Here is a 20,418-nt window from a genome sequence, read left to right on the forward strand (position 1 = left end):
ACCTGCATGACAGTTTCTCCGATTTCAAGCGATTGAGCATATTTGTGAGAATGAAGTAGAGGCCACAAGCTAGATGTGCATATGCAGTACAATGCGTAGAAGACAATAACTTCCTCTACGTTTCATCTTAAAATGAAGCATGAATAAACTTCGTCTAAATAGATTTTTGTATTAATACATTTTATTTATCTATTAAATGCACAGTTTTTGATTTAAATTCTTACAAAGGAAAGGTTTATTTACATGTCTTTATGGTGTGGGGAAAAAATACTGTCAGACCGCCATTACATTTTCATCTTGCGCACCAGCTAGCGGCAGCTCGACCACCCCTAGGGTTGCACGCACTACACTTTGTATTATGTGTATGTATATCCTACAGCAAGGATTCCCAATTTGGTAAAAGATGTGAGACTGTCAAAGTCCAAATCGATCCATTCTCAGTGAATGACCCACAGACACTATGGATTCAGGCACTAATTAATATGAACACCGATAAATCACATTTGCAGCAATGGCTAAATAATTAAGTCAAAACTCTAATGCCAGATGTGTACCAATGCTGTAAATATTAATATAACTTAGAACTCAAGTCTTAGCAAATCATAATAAATGTGTGAAATACTTACTGTGCAAGGGGCTTCTGCAGCACCTCTGGTGGCTTTTCATCAGGTGCACTGCCCCTCCTGTACTTTGGACTAAACTGGGACAGATAAAACCTCAAAACGCCCACCAGCTTCTGCGCTTTGGGGTCCAAACTAACTCTGCACAGTGTAGAGAAAATGAATTTTAGTTTTAGCAATACCATATGAATTCAGGGCAGACGTCAGAAGATGTGTCAGTTTTACCTGAAGGAAATGACGCTGCCGGGTGTCAATTTCTGGAACTGAATTTCTTGCACAAACTCCGACCGGCCCTTAGAGGTCACTCCAGCATGTTTCACTACTGCACTCTCCTCAATCTGTATACATATTAGAGTTATTGTAACATGTCAGTAATGGGCATGTCAGAAAAACTTTTATTTTTAAACAACTCAATGCCAAAGACACAGCCCGGCAAGAAAAAAACTTATTAGCTGTTTTCCTTTTATTTTTCTTCACTCTGTGTTTATTCAGCTGTCAGGCCATGGATAAAACAGAAAATACCTTTAAAACTCTACCCAGAAAGAATGCAGCAGGTTTTACAACAGTTTTTACCGGTATATGCCGTTTTATTTCCACGGTGTATTCTAGCATGCCGTTTATGTATTCCTCATCCTTCTGATAACTCCTACTCTCTCTTTCCACTGTTCTTGCTTCTAATACAATTTCTTCAATCTTGCCTGAAGAGAAAAGAAGGAAAAGTTATTTTGCGTTAAACATGTGTACTGGGAAACATGCTCAACATTTGCACAGAAACTCAACTGGCACAAAAAACATCCAGATACAAAGATGACCAAATTGTCGTCCTACCAGGTATGAACATAGATGGGACATAGTTGTCATACTGGTGGGTTCTGGGGTCCTTGAAGGCTGTTCTGCTGACAGTCACCACAGACTGGTGTGTGCTGGGGCAATGACGAGTAACTGCAACAATATCTGCATCAATTTGATCCACATACACCTGAAGGATGAAGAATGTTGCACATGTTGCTCTAAATAGGCAGAATGTCTATATGGTTTGAGATTTTGTGCAAACATTACCTCAGCACATTGCTCCATACCTGTATAAATCCTTGGGCTCCCAGCTCTTGGTGCAGTTTGTTAAGAGCCAGTTTCCCAGCGATGATGCCACTATGAAGCCCAACTTCACCAATGGAGGTGGGTGCTGCCGAGGGATTCCACTTGGAGTAAAAACGCTCCTCCTTCACCACAGATATCTGCCCTCCAGACACAGGTATGAAAACAGCTTACATCATTGATGTATTTCTGTCTCAGGCTTAAAGCAAGAAAGGCAAGTTTCCAAAAGTCTACTGTGAGAATATCAGTAGAAAACAGCAATAATAAGAAAAATTAAACATAAAATCGTTAACAATGCAGATAAACATACAAAAGACCCTTTTCCATTAGACTTCAAGAGCCCCCTAGTGTTTCGACTTGGGGGGTTTCACTTTCCCCAGGCTATATTTTCATGGGACAAAGGTTCTGGGTCTCATTTATAAAGCCTGCATACACACAACATGGGGCCTGAAACATACGTACGTTACTTTCCACATAAAAGTTGGGATCTTTACAGGAAAATGGCAACTTTGATCAATGCATACGCTCATTTTGGAGACAGGGGAAAATGGGAGATGGTGAAGCGGAGAATTGCAGCCTGACTGCATGAGGATTCCTTCCAGACGATCAGTTTCACTCCATATCATACTTTAGTCATAGATTAGCAATAGCATTCAAAACTAGTGTTATTCATGTTTACGCTGGTGACAACTGTACAAAAGGACCTTTCAAATAAATACAAAAGTGCCCAAAAGCCATTTTAAATCGTAAACAACATTTTATCATGTAACATTTTATCAAGGCTTTCTACAACAACATACCTCTCACCAATGATCACCAGGGTGACGTACACCACAGATTAACAGATTGTGACATATCTTATCTAGGGGCAGCTGAATTATTCCCATGTGAAAGAACTCAGAGTTACAGAGTGATTTACTATTGTGTTCTGTTCACCCAAGGAAAGAGAGAAGAGTTGTGTTAGATAAGGACTGGATCGTTCCAGCTGTATGCATTCTGATGTCCTATTGGAAGAATGTTGCTCAGATAAAACGTATTCCTTAAAAGTGCTCCTTGATAACCAGCGTGTATGATACATTTATATATGCCTTTGAATAAATTTTCAAAGACAAACATGCATCTTTTTTTGATTTACTGAATGGTTCTCTTTTCCTCTTGTAGATAAAATCTACAACTGTCAGATACGCTCATGCGTAATGCCGCGCAGTGGATGCTTTGACACTGCTGGAAGACCTTGCAGATAGGTCAATTACAATATAATGCGGTTTCAGGGATCAAATGCCAATGATGATGACTGGCCAATATGATGCTGTAGCCTCCAAGCATTGCACCAAGTTTCACGGATTTACGTCTGCAATAAGCTAATTCTGCCAGTCAATTCTGGTTGAGTAAGGTCAGCGTTTATTTACATTGGATAGTAATTGCTGTAAAATGGGTGCATTCTCATTTAGTTCTCATTAAAGGTGGTTTATCAATTCCTCACCCTGCTACGATATTGAACTGGAGGATAACATGACAAACTGGTCGTATGTTACAACAAACAAAATATTTTCTTACTGTTGAGTGCCTAGATGGGAATGCTATGAACAACCTGAAAAGCTCCGAAGCTTATCAGTACTTAGATAGTGACAAAGTCGGATGTGTGCTGTATGAATAACTACTGCCAAACGGGTGGTGGTTACGGAGTTGGAGAGGGGAGACTGCGGGCTGCATTTGTACAGCTGAACCCCGGCTCTGTCATGCAGCCACACAGCTGTCAAAAGGAAAGTTCGCTCACTATATAAAACGAGCAGCAGAGTTCTGCACAAGCTGCAGATAGGCAAGAGAGGTCTGCTAATGCCTGTATACAGTGCAGTACAGTAGTCAACATGAACTGTGATAAAAGATGGACTAGTTTCTCCGAGTAATGTCTTGCTAAGACTGATTTCACCTTTGCTAATTTTCTCAAATTTAAAATCAGTCAAACTTTCCCCCTTAATTGGTGACACAGTCCCTGAGATAAAATGACAGTGAGCCAAGATCTACTCTGGGGGAGGTACAGCAACTCTGTCCAAACAACAAACCTTCTGCCTTGTTCTCATTTAAACTAAGGAAGTTCAGAGAAAGCCATGCTTTAATGTCTTCAAGGCATTTTGTAAGTTGCTGGACAGTGATGTTTTATGCCAAGGGGAAATAGATCAGGCAATCATCAGCATAATAGTAAAATAAAATGCTTAAAAACAGAGCCGATGGGGTAGGTAGAGAGCAAATAAAACAAGGCAGAGTATTGACTCCTTAGGGACCCAACATGGAAGAGGAGCTGTGGAAGACAAAGCTGTCCATTTTTACCCAAAAACTCTTACTAGCTAGGAAGCACTGAAATCAATCAAGGAGGACACCCCTAATGCCCACACAGTGCTCAAGGCGAGAGATTAAAATACTGTGATCAACCGTATCGAATGCAGCAGACAAATCTAAAACAACAACCTTTCCAGAGTCTATTTAAAACGTATATCATTAGAAACACTCGGAAGTGCGCTCTCTGTACTGTCAAGGGCTTTGAACCTAGAGTGAAACGGCTCATTGTCCTTTAAAAATGGTAACAGCTGGTTGTAGACAACCTTCTCTAATATCTTAGAAATACATGGAAGATTAGAGATAGGCCTGAAAGTAGAGCAGAGAGAAGGGTCAAGATCTATTTATTAAAGAAAGGGCGTATAAATGCTTGCAAACTGAACTGTACCAGAGGAAAGACTACTGTTGATAATCTGAAGTACACTTGGTCCAATAGTAGCTAATACCTCTTTAAGCAAGCGAGGTGGGATGGAGTCTGTAGTGGAACCAGAGGGCCTCATATGACCAACTGTGTCCCTTAAAAAAAGAGAGGGACACTTGACAAGTTTAAATAAAAAAAATAAAAAACTTTTATCATGCATCACACAGTAATTAAAGCCTATTCATTTAACCTTTCGTTTTTTAATAACCAAATATGATTTAAATGGCAGATTGTTTTGTTAAATGTTTATAATGTAACACAAGACATAAAAAGTATATTTTTCTTGTGTTTCAACCGTAGGCTTAGCTCAATGGTAAGAAAAGTGTAGTCTTTAGCTGTGAACATCTCTGTTCATTCCTGCATTTTGAGGAGACGCGCACATGACCAACCCCGAAACTGTGGTCTTTGAGCTACAAATGCCTAATCTCTTCTTTTGGGTTATACCTTTGCGCTATACCTGGTAGATTACTCCATGGGATTATTTTGTATTGTAATGGCAATGAGAAATGTTATTTTAACAAGTACCTCTAAAATGCTTTTCAAAAGTTCCTTTAAAAAAACAGAACAAGCAATTAAAAGGCAACAAATACCACAGACACAAACATGCAGAGATAGAAAAAAACAGTTTGACATTTACCAATTTTGTAAATGAGAATTGTTTTGTTTTTTTTACATAGTTTTTTGGTTGTTTGTTTGTGTGTGTGTGTGTGTGTGTTTGTGTGTGTGTGTTTGTTCTTACATCAGAGTGAGGACCATCACCAGTTTTTAACCAACAAACTGAAGTCATTTTTGGGAAGTGAGGACATTTTCCTGGTCCTCACTTTCTTTCATATAGTAATGAGCTCTACTAGCCATATAGATGTTACTCTGTCTTTTTTACGAAGGTCCTCATTTTTAATGTGAAATGAGTCTGAAAGTTCACAATTCTCTACTCACTAGGTCACTCTACTGTATAGTTCTGCAACTGCACTCAGGTTTCCACCAAACTGGTTCTCTACTGCTCCCCCTATAGGTGTTCTTTTGGCACTGCACCCAAATTGGACAAATCTTACCAGATTGAATGCTTTTTTCAGTGATCAGTTTATTGTTTAATATATAGGCAGTAAAATGTTTATAGTGTAGGCAAAACATAGATTGAATAAGTATCAACCAAATATGTATTTCTTGGCTTTATGCATAAATAAAAATAGTTATATGCCTTCAGACTTATTCAATACCCAGACAGGGAACATGATATCCAAACTACACATCATGTTGCAATTTTTTGTAATATAATTAAACAATGTGTAGATGAAAGAAGAGTCCTATAGAAGCAGGTAACAGGTAGACATGAAAACAGACTGCTAACAGCGGGGATGATGGGCTTAACGGGCTGGTGACAGGCTGAAAGCAGAGCTCAGCTCATTAAGGCTGCTGAACTCTCGGGAGGACCATTGAGCAGGAAAATGCCGCATAATTTTGAAACTTGTACTGAGAAACGGTAAGAACAAGGTTGTATTCTGCATTACCAGGAGATAATAACTGTGAGATGAATCAAAATCCTCCACTGAAAAGTGCCTCAAAAGGAGGGAAAACCTCACAGGTCAAAAAAGGTCAGCAGTCATATTAGCATCATTCAGTAACAAAGCCTCACCAAATCTGGGCCAAAACTGAACTTTTGACCATAAAGGGATCTAGTGCCATTTTCTATGGGTTGGTGAAGCTATGGTGCCCAGAGTTATGGTGCAAGGAGCCTCCAACCGGCTCCTGGCAGGTTCAGAGGCCAGACAGCAGATGTCTCTGACATTGATGGAACCCCTATTCAAACCTCTGTGCATGTTCATATGGTTCAATTGCAGCACCCAACTCAGCCGCAGAAAAAGATAGCTTTTAAGCTTTTGATGAAAACGAGTCGTTGCTTCCAGCCTATGCCTAATAGAAGGCCTCAGTTGTCATGTTAGGGTTGAGTTCTGGCACTTGCCAACTAGTTATGGAGGAAGGGGAGGTATCGTTTTAATCGTCTAATCAGGCTTTTCACAACTATAACATGCACATCCAGATCAGAGCTACCTAGCCGTAGCAGCCGTGTCAAACACACTCCCATTTCTGGTGTATCTGTGGAGCACAGGAACCTTCCTACAGCTACTTCAGGTTAGCTACTGGTGCTTAAACACCAGTAAGACCAAGGAGATGGTGATCGACTTTAGGAGAAGACACCCACCTCACTCACCTGTGAACATCCAGGGGCAGGACATAGAAACTGTGGAGAGTTTCAAATACCTGGGTGTTCATGTCAAAAATAAACTGGACTGGACTCATAACACAGATGCTCTGTATAAGAAGGGCCAGAGCCGCCTCCACCTCCTCAGGAGGCTGAGGTCCTTTGGTGTGAGCAGGCCTCTGCTAAAAACTTTCTATGACTCTGTGGTGGCCTCAGCCCTCCTCTACGCTGTCGTCTGCTGGGCTCCTGGCAGCGCAGAGCGGGACAGAAAGAGGCTGAACAAGTTGGTGAGGAAGGCCACTTCTGTCCTGGGCTGCTCTCTGGACTCTGTGGAGGAAGTAGCTGAGAGGAGGGTGTTGTCCAAGTTTACATCCATCATGGACAATACCTTCCACCCCCTGCACCAGACTGTAGAGGAGCTGAGCAGCTCCTTTAGTGCAAGACTTAGACATCCTGTCTGTAAAAAGGAGCGCCACCGCAGGTAATTCATTCCTGCTGCTATCAGATTTTACAATGCTGCACTGTAACTGTGACCATAACTGTAATAAGTAATGTGCAATAACTAATGTGCAATAATCTAATTAATACACTGGGCCACAACCCGTGCAATAATCCTGATGTAGTGACTTCTGCTGCTATCAACACTTGAACATGTCAGTACACATGTATGTATGTATGTACAAATGTATACAATGTATATGCACATATATACGCGTAGGTACGTATGTAGGCGCATAGATATATATATATATATATATATATATATATATATATATATATATATATATATATATATATATATATTAGGGCTGGGCAAGTTAACGCGTTAATTTCGCGTTAACTCAGACTATTAACGGCGATATTTTCTTTAACGCGCGTTAACGCATGTTGGTCACATGCTTTTATTTTGTGAAGGTCTGTTGCTGCGGTGTAGGGGTTTGAATCAGAACAGTAGGTGGCGATAATGCGCCAATAACCTCGCTGTCAGCCCAGACTCAGATTCAAAGAGGAAGAAAGGTGCTGGCCGGAAAAAAACACAGCTGACATGCGGAAGGCGGTGTTTCCCGCAGGTACCGCGAGCGAGCTTAGGCGAGGCGAGGCGGTGAGTTGGCGGCCGGAAAAGGTTTTGTGCGGAGCGGAGCGGGGGGGTCTGCTTAGACGCCGTCGGTGAAGTCGCTTCTCGTTTCAAAGTATCCATGTGTTTTTGCCTGTTTTTCCCTGCCATTCACTATATGCGCGCGAGAAAGCAACAACAAAAAACCGCGTGTCAACGTCAAATAAACGCAAGCATATCGAGTTAGCAAGCATTTCAGTTTAAAGTTCTTCCAGCATGGAATATGACAGAAACAAGTTAGTTGTAACCACTGCCAAGTTAAACTTTGGTATTGAACATAAAATGGTAATGCTGCTCCCTGCTGTTACCTCAGAAATTGCCTGTTTTTGGTAGATTTTTTCCCCATAAAGAGAATTCCCTGTCAGTGGCAATAGGCTTTAATTTATTATTATTGCTATTTTTTGTTTTACATGTTTAAGTTGAGCTTTACACTAAATATGTGTTACTGATAAGTGCTACAAATGTTACAACACTTTTGTTCATATGGCAGCAGAACATTAAAATAAAAGTGCTCTTTACACTACTTTTGAATTCATTCTTGGAGTTTGTAAATACAATGCGATTAATCGCGATTAATCGCGATTAATCAGTGCGATTAATCGCAATTAAATATTTTAATCGTTGCCCAGCCCTAATATATATATATATATATATATATATATATAGACCACTATGAATGTAAATAAGACACCATATGCCCATTCCTATTTCCTTTTTTTTTTTTTTTTTGGTATTCTCTTTGATCCTTTGATCCATTGTATATATGAAAATTCACTGTATATAACTAAATGTACCTTCCCTACTCTGCACCTTCTTGTATGAGCCGATGTGATGAGTGAATTTCTCCATTGTGAGATCAATAAAGACCATCTTATCTTATCTTACATGATAGTCCTTAGCCGCTAATGAGGTTGTGTTCCGCAATACCAGGAGATGCTACACTGTGAGATTAATCAAAATCCTCCACTGAAAAGTGCCTCAAAAGGAGGAAAAACCTCAAAGGTCACAAAAGGTCAGCAGTCAGATTAGCCTCATTCAGTAACAAGATTAATCAAAATCCTCCACTGAAAAGTGCCTCAAAAAGGGGAAAAACTTCAAAGGTCACAAAAGGTCAGCAGTCAGATTGGCCTCCTTCAGTCACAAAGCCTCACTGACATACCAGAAATGGAAGTGTGTTTGACACTGTTGTTAAGGCTAGGAAGATCGGATCTGGATGTGCATGGTATTGTTGTGAAGAGCCTGATTAGATGATTAAAACAAGTCCGCCCCCTTCTCCATAACCCATTTGCAACTGCCAGAACTCAACCCTAAAATGAAGTTGGATTCTCCGGAAGTTCACCGCCATCTCTAAAGTCTAGGCACACCAGTGGACCAGCCGGTCCACCTCCTCTCTGTATGTCATTACCCTCCTGGATCAACCCAATTACAGTGGTGTCATCTGCAAACTTCAGGAGTTTCACTGAAGGGCCAACATACGTGGAGTCAGTGTTCAGAGAGAAGAGGAGAGAAGCTCTGAAGGATGACACTCTGAGCTGGGTGAGATTTTGGTGGAGGATTCCAGCTTGAAGGCCAATGGCAAATGTCTCTCTCGGACACCGAGGGAACCCCTATTCAACCTTCTGTGCATGCTCCAATTGTTTACATGCTGCCCCCCACTCGGTCCCAGAAAAAGATAGCTTTTAAGCTTTTGATGAAAGAGAGTATTTACTCCCAACCTATGCCTAATAGAAAGCCTGAAAGGCCTCAGTTGTCATGTTAGGGTTGAGTTCTGGCACTTGCTAACAGGTTATGAAGAAAGGGGAGGTCTCATTTTAATCGTCTATTCAGGCTTTTCACAACTGTAACATGCACATCCAGATCGGAGCTACCTAGCGGTAGCAGCCGGGTCTTACACACTCCCATTTCTGGTGTATCAGTGAAGCACAGGAACCTTCCTACTGCTACTTCAGGTTATACACATGACATTCCTTAGTGTTCCTTGTGTTATGCATTACCAAGAGATTTTTCACTGTGAGATTAATCAAAATCCTCCACTGAGAAGTGCCTCGAAAAGGGGAAAAACCTGAAAGGTCATAAAAGGTCAGCAGTCAGACTGGCCTCCTTCAGTAACAAAAGCTTCACCAAACCTTAGACAAAACTGAAATTTTGACCAAAAAGGGATCTAATGCCATTTTCTACAGGTTGGTGGTGCTATGGGGCCCGGGTGGGTAATTTCTGAGCCTCCAACCCGGTCCTTACAAGTTCAGAGGCCAGACGGCAAATGTATCCCTCTGACATTGAGGGAACCCCTATTCAACATTCTGTGCATGCTCCTCTTGTTCACTTGCTGCCCTCCAATCAGCCCCAGAAAAAGATTGCTTTTAAGCTTTTGATGAAAGAGAGTCTTTGCATCCAGCCTATGCCTAATAGAAAGCCTCAAAGGCCTCAATCATCATTTTAGGGTTGAGTTCTGGCAGTTGCAAATGGGTTATGGAGAAGGGGGCGGACTTGTTTTAATCATCTAATCAGGCTCTTCACAACAATACCATGCACATCCAGATCCGATCTTCCTAGCCTTAACAACAGTATCAAACACACTTCCATTTCTGGTATGTCAGTGTAGCACAGCGATGGACCATTCTGCAGGCTGTAGGATATAGTTAAAATGTCATGCACGAGCCAGTCTCTTTATCAACTCTTCCCCTACAAATGGTACCATGCATTCCTGCAAAAACCTCTCCCACCTGCAGCAGGAAGGCAAAACAAGTGTTTCACAAAATGGCAGATTTTCCCTCATGACTCCATTCAAAGATCTTGCTGGTATCACTTTAGGCGCTATATCAAATGACCTTGGGGACCAATTAATGCTTATTATGGGCAGATATTTAAGAAATCATAGTGTATCTTGTTTTCTTCCTGTAAAGTAATAATTTTAATTTTAGATTCCTGAGTTTTAACATTTTGGACAGTAGATTTCTTTGCTGTTTAAAATATGTGTAAAGAAGAATTGCTGTTATGATGAAATATATGACAGCCTCAGTTAAAATTATGACACAAACCTTTTTCAATAAATAATCAAAATGGGCTTTTTAGGACAGTACAGCATGTTTATTCTGTATAAACAACATATTTTATGCCAAGATAACTAAATTAAAAATAACCATACAGAAAAACTAAAAAGGAATCCTAAACAATATGCCCCTAGAATAAAAGTGAGTGCAAAGTCATGCCTGTTTTTACAGAAAACATCTCAGGCTTAAAGGTATACTATGCAACCGGGGTTGATTTTCCAGCGAGGCTCCCCCCAGAGGGCGAAAGTAAAAGTGCACTGTCATAAAGATGCTCAGCTGTTCTGGTTTCTCCGTCAAGACAGGTGCGGTTGTTTTGAGCTTAGCAGACAGGCGAACGCAACGAAAAGTGGAAAAAACGGCAGTACAAACAATGACTAACACAGTGAAGGTATGAACATCAAGCTTCCCGCAGCGCTATCTTGGCGAGGCGGCCGCGGTGGCCGTCTCGCCAAGCCGCGGCTGCCGCCGCCTCGCCAGTTTTATTATTATTCTTATTATTATTTGTCAGGGTTTTGTTTACCGATGAACTCAGGACGCACACACGGGACTAAAAGTTTGAGTCTTTATTGAAGGAAGTATGCTGGGTGGTGAGCGATGAAGACCGGAGGTTCAGGACTGCAGAAGGTCAGGGATGAATGTGATGGCAGGAGCTGACGGCCCGGAGTGAGAGAGAGTCCCGACTATCCAGGCAGCAGGGAAAGCTTAGTACTGCTCGGCTAGCAGGCCCCGTAGCCACAACAGGTTAGCAGTTCGTTGGAGACACCAGGGCACAGAGCTGAGCTTCTCCAGGGCGGCTAGTCAGGTTAGCAGAACTTGAGAGACACCAGGGCACAGAGCTGAGCTTCTCCAGGGCGGCTAGTCAGGTTAGCAGAACTTAGGAGACACCAGAGCACAGAGCAGAGCCTCTCCAGGATGGCTAGTCCAGTTAGCAGTTCTCTGGAGACACCAGGACACAGAGCAGAACTTCTCCAGGGACAAACAGCAAAGTAAGAGTCTATAGAAAACTGGCAGGACTAACCTTAAACAAGAAAAACAAATCTTCTGAGGCAAAAACAGGGACTGGCATGGAGAGGTGTGGAATGATGACGGCCCAGTGCTGAACTGAAGGCAGAGGGAGGTTTAAATAGAGCACTGCGAATCGAGGTATGTTGATAATATTACAAGTTTATTTTCGTTTCCCTTTAGCTTCATTCTCCCGAATTTATTCTCCTAAAGAATAAAAATATTTAAAATAATCTAACCTGGCCATATTACTCCAGGAGTGAAATAATTCTGCAAACTGTGATTATTCTGGAAATGTTCCCCCTTAATTCTCATAATGTTTTTATCATAACATTATCACTTTTGTGTTTGTTTGTTTATTTTTACTTTATTGACCTAGGACTTTTTCTCCTCATATTATGAATTTTACCTCACCTAAAAAGTCTGTTCCTAAGGTTCACATGTGACACGGTTTTATGAAATAATGAAGACCACAATGTTTAGATTTAACAAATTGATCCTTATATTCATAACACATACACACACAAATATATATATATATATATATATATATATATATATATATATATATATATATATATATATATATACATATATATGTGTGTGTGTGTGTGTGTGTGTATTTATTGCAGCACAGGAATGAGGCATTTTCTCTGATCCACATTCACAATAACAGAGCTCAACTTTTTTCTGCCACATACAATATGGCGGTGACGTTGACGTGCGAACCTGCGCCCTATGACGCGTCTATGTATATATGTCTGTGGTGTATTGTATGCGGGTGACACCTAGTGACAGAAAATAAAAACTTTATCTTTCTAAGTAGCTCAGAACTACCGGCCCTCACTTTGTGAGTGCTTTTACTCAGTCCTCGGCCCGTAGGTCTTACACAAATGTGTGTGTGTGTGTGTGTGTGTGTGTTACCGTTTAATTTGGTGATTAAATTTTTTGGACAGTTGAAATATGTTTGTTCAATGCACAGATCTAACACAAATATTCTAATGCAGAGCTGTAAATTATCTTTACATGCACAGAATAGTGCTATGAATTGATCTGGACCCTCTATTGACAGGCATTGAAGGGGTGGAAGGTGTTGTTGCAAGGTATGCAAAGTAGTAGCACCCCCCCCCCCCCCGCTGGGGGCGATTCTAAAGAAACTTTGCAAAGATTAGTGAGAAAATAAGCCTCAGAGTACCAGCATTCAAATGGTCATATCGTCTTTAATTCTTTGTTGATTTCCACCAGTTTAACATCATCGGAAAGCTTAGATTCTACTCTTTCAGAATCTGTAAATAACTCCAAACAGCCCTGGGGAGACTTGTTTCTGGCTTTGCTGTGACCGGTCACATTTATAGAGTTACGTTGTAAGTGAGCAAAATTGGCATGTGCGACCTCTTAAACAACCAGAATTGAACTGCGGGACTCCGCGACTGCAGTTCCACAGATGTGCAAGACATTTCTGCTTCTCCAATCTAAAATCCACATGGGCCAAAGTGGCCACAGTGGCGCAGGAGTTTGTTCTGCAATTGGCGGGTTTCCGGTTCGATCCCCCGCTCTGACAGTCTAACTCATTGTGTGCAAGACAAATTGCCTGCTGACAGCCTGGAGCTCTGAGTAGCTCACCAACGTCAGGATATGATTGTGTGTATGAATGGGTGAATTACTGACTGTAATGATAAGCACTTTAGGGTCGTCGGACTAGTTGAAACGCCCAACTATAAAAGTACAAGCTTTTCATCAATCACAGTACAGTAGTTGGACACCCCTGCCCAAACATTGTGACAAAAACATGCAGGGAGTCCCTCACGTCATTGGCTACAGGAGCGAGAGCAAAAATCTTATTTATCGTGGAGTGAAAGGCTGCTACATGCCTTTAAAAGGCCCAGGGTTTTGTTTACCCCAGTAAACCAAAGGCTGGGAATTTAAATAATGGGGCTTGTAATGGAAAAAGGTGCTAATGCAACACAAGTATGTACATCAAAGTTTTCTTGAAATCCTCATCACTAGCATGACAATGCTTATATAAATAAAGATGGATATTCACATTTACAGCAAAAGATTTCCTGGGACATTTAGACATCCATATCCAGTTTTCCAAGCTACAAAAACTCCAAGCTGAATAAAAGTAAGCAAGTACAGAGTGTGTCTGAGCGTGTGATCAGAAATAACCTGATGTGGCACCAGTTCATCATATCCTCTGGTGGAGCCAGTGGCACAGCAGGCCATGGAGACAATAGCAGAACTGGGCAAAGAGTCTAGAGCTGACCGCACCTGGACACAAAACCATACCAGAAATAGAAAGCTGAGATCTGCTTTTGGGTCATCAACTGTCAAATTAAAGCTCATGTAAAATATTAAGCAATCAGTTCTGAACATTTCCTGTGAGTATTATATGAAGCAGAAGGAGACATAGACCCACCTGAATGGGGCACTCGTTATCGTGGGTCACATCCAGGAACATGGCATGAGCAATGGAGGGCATCAGAGGACGCAGGCTGGGCTGAACGAAGGCTCCAACTGGCTCTCCACCGTAACGGTAGACCAGTCGGCCCTCTTCATGGCTGTCACCAGCTGACATGGCCTCTGGGAAAAGCATGAGGGGAGGCAAAAATGGTAAGGTAAAAAAGAATGAGGTATCCCAATTCATGCACAAATAATTTATCCTTCAGCTGCTCCCCTACTTTTTTCCCTAAAACCTTTGTGAACAACACAATTTTATAATTAGCAAATATATTTAGAGCCCGGAAGGTGTCTATAGTCAGGAGAATGAAAAGGTGAAGGTATAGTCTATGCATTTGTTCCATTCAAAAAGTTTACATATATTTCAGAATGACACCTGGTTTCTTTTCTCTAATTTTTTCTATAATAGCAGGTGCTTGTGAGCTACTTGGACCTCATTTGTGCATTACTGTTCTAATTGGGGTCTGGATAAATTCTCTGTAACACAGCCTTTCAAATAAGAGGAATTAAATATCAAAATCAACTTTATTTGGCAAGTTTGTGGGTACAAACAAGGAATTTGAATTAAACTCCAATGCTCACATCGAAACAAAATACATTATTCAGGGTAAACAATTAAGAACAGCGGTAGTATACACAGGACATTTTTCTTGTTTCCCACAGCATAATAGCTGGCTACCCTGACTATAAAGTGTTCATCAGAGTCACCACCTAGTGATTAAAAATGGTCTCTGTGTTGGCTCATTTTAGTCACCAGTGCAATGTAGCGCCAAGCTGAAGGTGAAAGTCTGAATAACCAGTGACCAGGATATGTTGGGTTGAGAGCTATTTTAGCTGCCCTTTTACTGCCCCTGGACCTGTACAGGTCATGAATGGATGGAAGGTCAGTCCTGACCCTCTCGGGAGGACCCTCTCTCAGGACCTCTCAGGTCCTGAGAGAGGGTGGTTCTTCTGAAGTTGGATTCTCCGGAAGTTCACCGCCATCTCTAAAGTCTAGGCACACCAGTGGACCAGCCGGTCCACCTCCTCTCTGTATGTATGCAGACTCATCACCCTCCTGGATCATCTGCAAACTTCAGGAGTTTCACTGAAGGGCCAACATACGTGGAGTCAGTGTTCAGAGAGAAGAGGAGAGAAGCTCTGAAGGATGACACTCTGAGCTGGGTGAGATTTTGGTGGAGGATTCCAGCTTGAAGGCCAAGCTGAAGCCAAGAAACAGGATAGTGGTGTTTGATCCTGGATGGTGGTACAGTTAATCAAGTTTAAACCCAGATTGACACCCTCCTCTCCCAAGTAACCCAGTAAGCAAACTACATGGGGTCCAGCATGAAGCCTCTGATGTCTTTCAAATGCTTCAGCACCAGGCAATAATGAATTCATGACCACAGACATCAAGGCGATAGGTTGATAGGCATTTAAACCTGTGATGGACTGTTTCTTGGGAATAGAAGTGGTGGTAAAGAATTTTAAGTAGGTGGGAACTTCACACAGATATAGAGACTTGTGGTGGTTCTTCTTGTGGAGTTTATAAAAAGTAGAATGGGTGGCAGGTCCTTCAGTAATCAGGCTTCTCTCCAGTGGAACCAACTCCCAGTCCTGGTCCATGAGGCAGACAACCGAGCCGACAACCGAGCCGAGACCAGGCCGAGCTCAGTAACCGAGATAACTCTTGTGTGTAAATGGTCAGCAGACTGAACTGGACCGCGCTAAACATTACCGGACCGCGCTAACTGCAGACCAGTTCCTGAGCAGGTTTCGGACTGTTTTTTTTTTATCCCGGTTATCTCATAACGAAGAGTGCATGAGCAGACCACGTCATCCGCTTACAGTCAGCTGACTGTCCGCGTTTTTTCCGCTGTGTCTGGCTGCACGTCCCGATTCACACTCCATTCAGACAAATTTCAGACATTCATAATAATACTAGCTTCCTTACCATGCCACACGATTTCCAGAGATTATTCTGCTTAGCAGTGTGATTAACCTCAGTGTCTGTCATTGTTTCCTGCGTCTGTAAATCCTTATTAGACGTTTGTCTTATCCACGTCCCAAAAGCCGACTCTGTCTAACCATAACATCCTGAATGTTACTGGTGCCGCCATTTTGATTTGCTCTGTCCCGCCTTCAATCCCAGAGAGCAGCAGTACCGCAGATCGTCACTAGGAGGCGAGGAGCAACCAAGGAACCGGGATAGTGTGGTGTGTAAACGGTCGTCTTGGCTTGGTTAACTGATCCAAGCTCAGACTGGTCTTGGCTCGGTTAAAAAAGTGTAGTGTAAACGGGCCTCTACTGTTCTCCAATTTGCCTTGTTTGTTGTTATTTCAGCTTTTAACTTCTTGTTCTGTCAATTTCTTTATAGTAGGTACACCTGGTCTGGCGTTCCATTAGCTGTGACACCATCCAGGTGAGTCAGAACATCCGCTATTACTGTATAACAGAAAGGGTTCTTGGATCAATGTGTGCTTCTGTGTCTCTGCTCTGTCTTCTCTAACCCCTGGTTGGTCGAGGCAGATGAGCATTCACACTGAGCCTGGTTCTGGTCTTTCCTTCCCACTAAAGGGGCGTTTTCCTCTCCACTGCCGGTTCATGCTTGCTCAGTTTGAGGGATTGCTGCAAAACCATTGACAATGCAGATGACTGTTCACTGTGGCTCTATGCGGCTCTACTCATGAGGAGTAAATGCTGCTTGTTAAGACTTGATGCAATCGACTGGGTTTCCTTACATAGGGAGCTTTTTGGCCAATCTGTATGATTTGATTGAATTTGACTCCGTAAAGTGCTTTGAGATGACATGTATCATGAATTGGCACTATAAAAATAAAATTTAATTAAACTAATTGAATATGTCAGTGAAACTGGGGGACAATTGTAAGTGCATGTTGTTAAGCAGAAGGGTGCTTTATTCCATCTAGGATGCTTGAAGGCCCTGGTGACATCATCCTCTTTGATCTTAGGTGTCGACAGATGTGGAGAGGAGGGAGTTTTGGTTGGGTGTTTGGTGGGGGGGGGGTCGGTTGTGTGGGAGTGAGGTATGAAAGTTTAACGAGCGAACCTGCAAAAGAAGTAGTTCGGATCCTCAGCTAACTTTCTGATCTGGGTCATTACAACATGTGGAGAAGGGGTTTGGTAGTTTGTTATGGAATTCAGGCTCCTCCACAATGAAGGAGTGTTGCTTGTGGAAAAAACACTTTTATTTTCTCACTGAAGTGTCTTTTGGCCAACTTTATCTCCTTTGCAAGCTTGCTTCTAGTCTGCCTTACACGGCCAGGTCTCCACTGGAAAAAGCCTCTTCTTTGGTGCATCCCAGTTGCTTTAAATGTAATGAAAACTAAATTAAAAAAAACATACACTTGGTCTCACATAGAGAAGAATGTGCATGCAAGTGTTTTCTCCCCCTGAGATTTCTGCTTTCTCTTTCAGCTAGGCTCCTGCAGCCAAGAGGGCACAACCAATTGCATTTGTCCCTTAACGAACAGAGTATAAAGCTGCGAGAGAAGCTGGGTTTCTTGGGTAGTTGGCAGCTTGTGTTGTTTGAGCCTTGTGTAGGTTTGGTTGGCCTGGTGTTTTTGGGTGGATTGAATGTTTCCTGTAGGATTCAATTCAATTCAATTTTATTTAGATAGCGCCAATTCATAAAACATGTCATCTCGAGGCAATTTACAAAGTCAAATCAATCATATTACTTAGATTGGTCAAAAATGTCCAACATAAAGGGAACCAGTTGATTGCTTTAAAGTCCCGACAAGCAGCATTCACTCCTGGAGAAGCGTAGAGCTACAGGGAGAGTCGTCTGCATTGTCCATGTCTTTGCAGCAATCCCTCATACTGAGCAAGCATAAAGCGACAGTGGAAAGAAAAACCACCCATTAGCGGGAAGGAAAAACCTCCAGCAGAACCGGGCTCAGTATGAACGGTCATCTACCTCGACCGACTGGGGATTACAGAAGACAGAGCAGAGATACAACAAGACAGACAAAAAAGCACATAAGCACACATTAATCCAGTAATCTGTTCTACATTAGATGGTAATAGCCGGTGATCTGTCTTCTCTAGATGATGTCACAGTTAACAGAACGTCAGACCAGGTGTACCTACTATGAAGAAAAAACAGAGAACAAAAAGTTAAAAGCTGAAATGACAACAGTCATTTCAATGTAATGCAATGAAAATCTGGAGAACAGTAGACTGGAGAACAGTAGAAATCAGTAGAGTGAGAAAAATAGGCCCTGGTGTCCTGCAGTAGCCTAAGCCTATAGCAGCATAACTATAGAGATAGCTCAGGGTAGCAAGAGCCACTCTAACTATAAGCTTTGTCAAAGAGGAAAGTTTTAAGATTAGTCTTAAAAGTAGACAGGGTGTCTGCCTCACGGACCAAAACTGGGAGTTGGTTTCACAGGAGAGGAGCCTGATAGCTAAAGGATCTGCCTCCCATTCTACTTTTAGAGACTCTAGGAACCACCAGTAGACCTGCAGTCTGAGAGCGAAGTGCTCTGTTAGGAATATACAGGGTAATCAGAGCTCTGATATATGATGGAACTTGATTATTAAGGGCTTTATATGTTAGAAGAAGAATTTTTAATTATATTCTTGATTTAACAGGAAGCCAGTGAAGGGAAGGTAAAACTGGAGAAATATGATCCCTCTTGTTGATTTTCATCAGAACTCTTGCTGCTGCATTTTGGATCAGCTGAAGACGTTGAACTGCATTTTGTAGACTTCCTGATAGTAAAGAATTACAATAGTCCAGCCTTGAAGTAACACATGCATAGACTAGTTTTTCAGCGTCACCCCTGGACAGAATGTTTCTAACTTTGGCGATATTCCTGAGGTGAAAAAAGGAAACTTTAATATGGGATTTAAATGACATGTCTTGGTCGAAAATAACACCAAGATTTTTTACTTTATTACCAGAGGCCAAGTTAATGCCATCCAGATTAGGTGATTGATTAAGAAGTTTATTTTTTGAGGACTCTGGTCCAAAGATTATAACTTCTGTCTTGTCAGAATTTAAGAGCAGGAAATTTAAAGTCATCCAGCTTTTGATGTCATTAAGACATGACTGCAGTCGAAGTAATTGATTAAATTCATCAGGATTTATGGATAAATATAGCTGAGTGTCATCAGCATAACAGTGGAAATTAATCCCATGCTGTCTGATAATTTTGCCAATCGGAAGCATATATATATAGTAAAGAGAATTGGTCCAAGGACTGAACCCAGTGGTACTCCACAAGTGACCCTAGAGTTTGAAGAAGATTTATTATTAACATGAACAAACTGGAATCTGTCCTATAGACAAGATTTAAACCAGCCTAATGCTTTTCCCTTAATCCCTACAGTATGCTCAAGTCTTTATAGGAGATTATTGTGATCAACTGTGTCAAATGCACCACTGAGATCTAGCAGGACAAGTATAGACACAAGTCCATTATCTGAGGCCATGAGAATATCATTGGTGACCTTCACCAGAGCTGTTTCAGTGCTATGATGAGCTCTGAAGCCTGACTGAAACTCCTCAAGTAGGTCATTACTTTGTAAATGTTCACAGAGTTGATTAGCAACTACTTTCTCAAGAATTATAGATAAGAAAAGAAGATTACATATAGATCTGTAATTTACTAACTCATCTTGATCAAGAGAAGGTTTCTTAAGTAAAGGTTTAATAACGGCTACTTTAAAAGCCTGTGGTACATATCCATTTACTAAGGATAGATTAATCATGTCTAAAATAGGACCACTGTTCAAAGGGAATACCTCCTTAAACAATTGGGTTGGGATTGGGTCTAACATGCAGGTAGAAGGTTTAGATGAAGCTAATATTTTAGAAAGCTAAGAAAGCTCTACTGCTTCTAAACAGTTCAGGCACCGCGCAGGTTCTAAAGATTCCTCCAACACTGCCTCACTTACTGAGGATGAGGTAATCATGTTTGGGAGGATGCCAATTATTTTATTTTTAATGAAATCAATTTTATTTATGAAGAATCCCATAAAGACATTACTGCTAAGAGCTAAGGGAATGGATGGATCAACGGAGCTATGACTCTGTGTAAATTTGGGAACTGTACTGAAGAGAAATCTAGGATTATTTTTGTTCTCAATTAATGATGAAAAATATGCTTCTCTAA

The 20,418-nt window shown here is 41.5% G+C and overlaps 1 protein-coding gene across 3 annotated transcripts in view; it reads right to left on the minus strand.

Annotated features, from left to right (window-relative positions):
- agla (amylo-alpha-1, 6-glucosidase, 4-alpha-glucanotransferase a) overlaps positions 1 to 20,418 on the minus strand; it is a 158,049-nt gene that overhangs the window by 36,886 nt on the left and 100,745 nt on the right. For all 3 annotated transcript variants that reach the window (XM_036137806.1, XM_036137805.1, XM_036137808.1), the window contains 7 exons: positions 14,256 to 14,419; positions 14,006 to 14,107; positions 1,700 to 1,855; positions 1,449 to 1,599; positions 1,194 to 1,318; positions 846 to 958; positions 627 to 761 (listed from right to left, as the gene is read on the minus strand). In XM_036137806.1, coding sequence (XP_035993699.1) covers positions 627 to 761; positions 846 to 958; positions 1,194 to 1,318; positions 1,449 to 1,599; positions 1,700 to 1,855; positions 14,006 to 14,107; positions 14,256 to 14,419 — 946 coding nt within the window. The remainder of the gene's footprint in view (positions 1 to 626; positions 762 to 845; positions 959 to 1,193; positions 1,319 to 1,448; positions 1,600 to 1,699; positions 1,856 to 14,005; positions 14,108 to 14,255; positions 14,420 to 20,418) is intronic.

The sequence above is a fragment of the Fundulus heteroclitus genome, chromosome 6 (genome assembly GCF_011125445.2).
Source record: "Fundulus heteroclitus isolate FHET01 chromosome 6, MU-UCD_Fhet_4.1, whole genome shotgun sequence".
Taxonomy (NCBI): Eukaryota; Metazoa; Chordata; class Actinopteri; order Cyprinodontiformes; family Fundulidae; genus Fundulus; species Fundulus heteroclitus.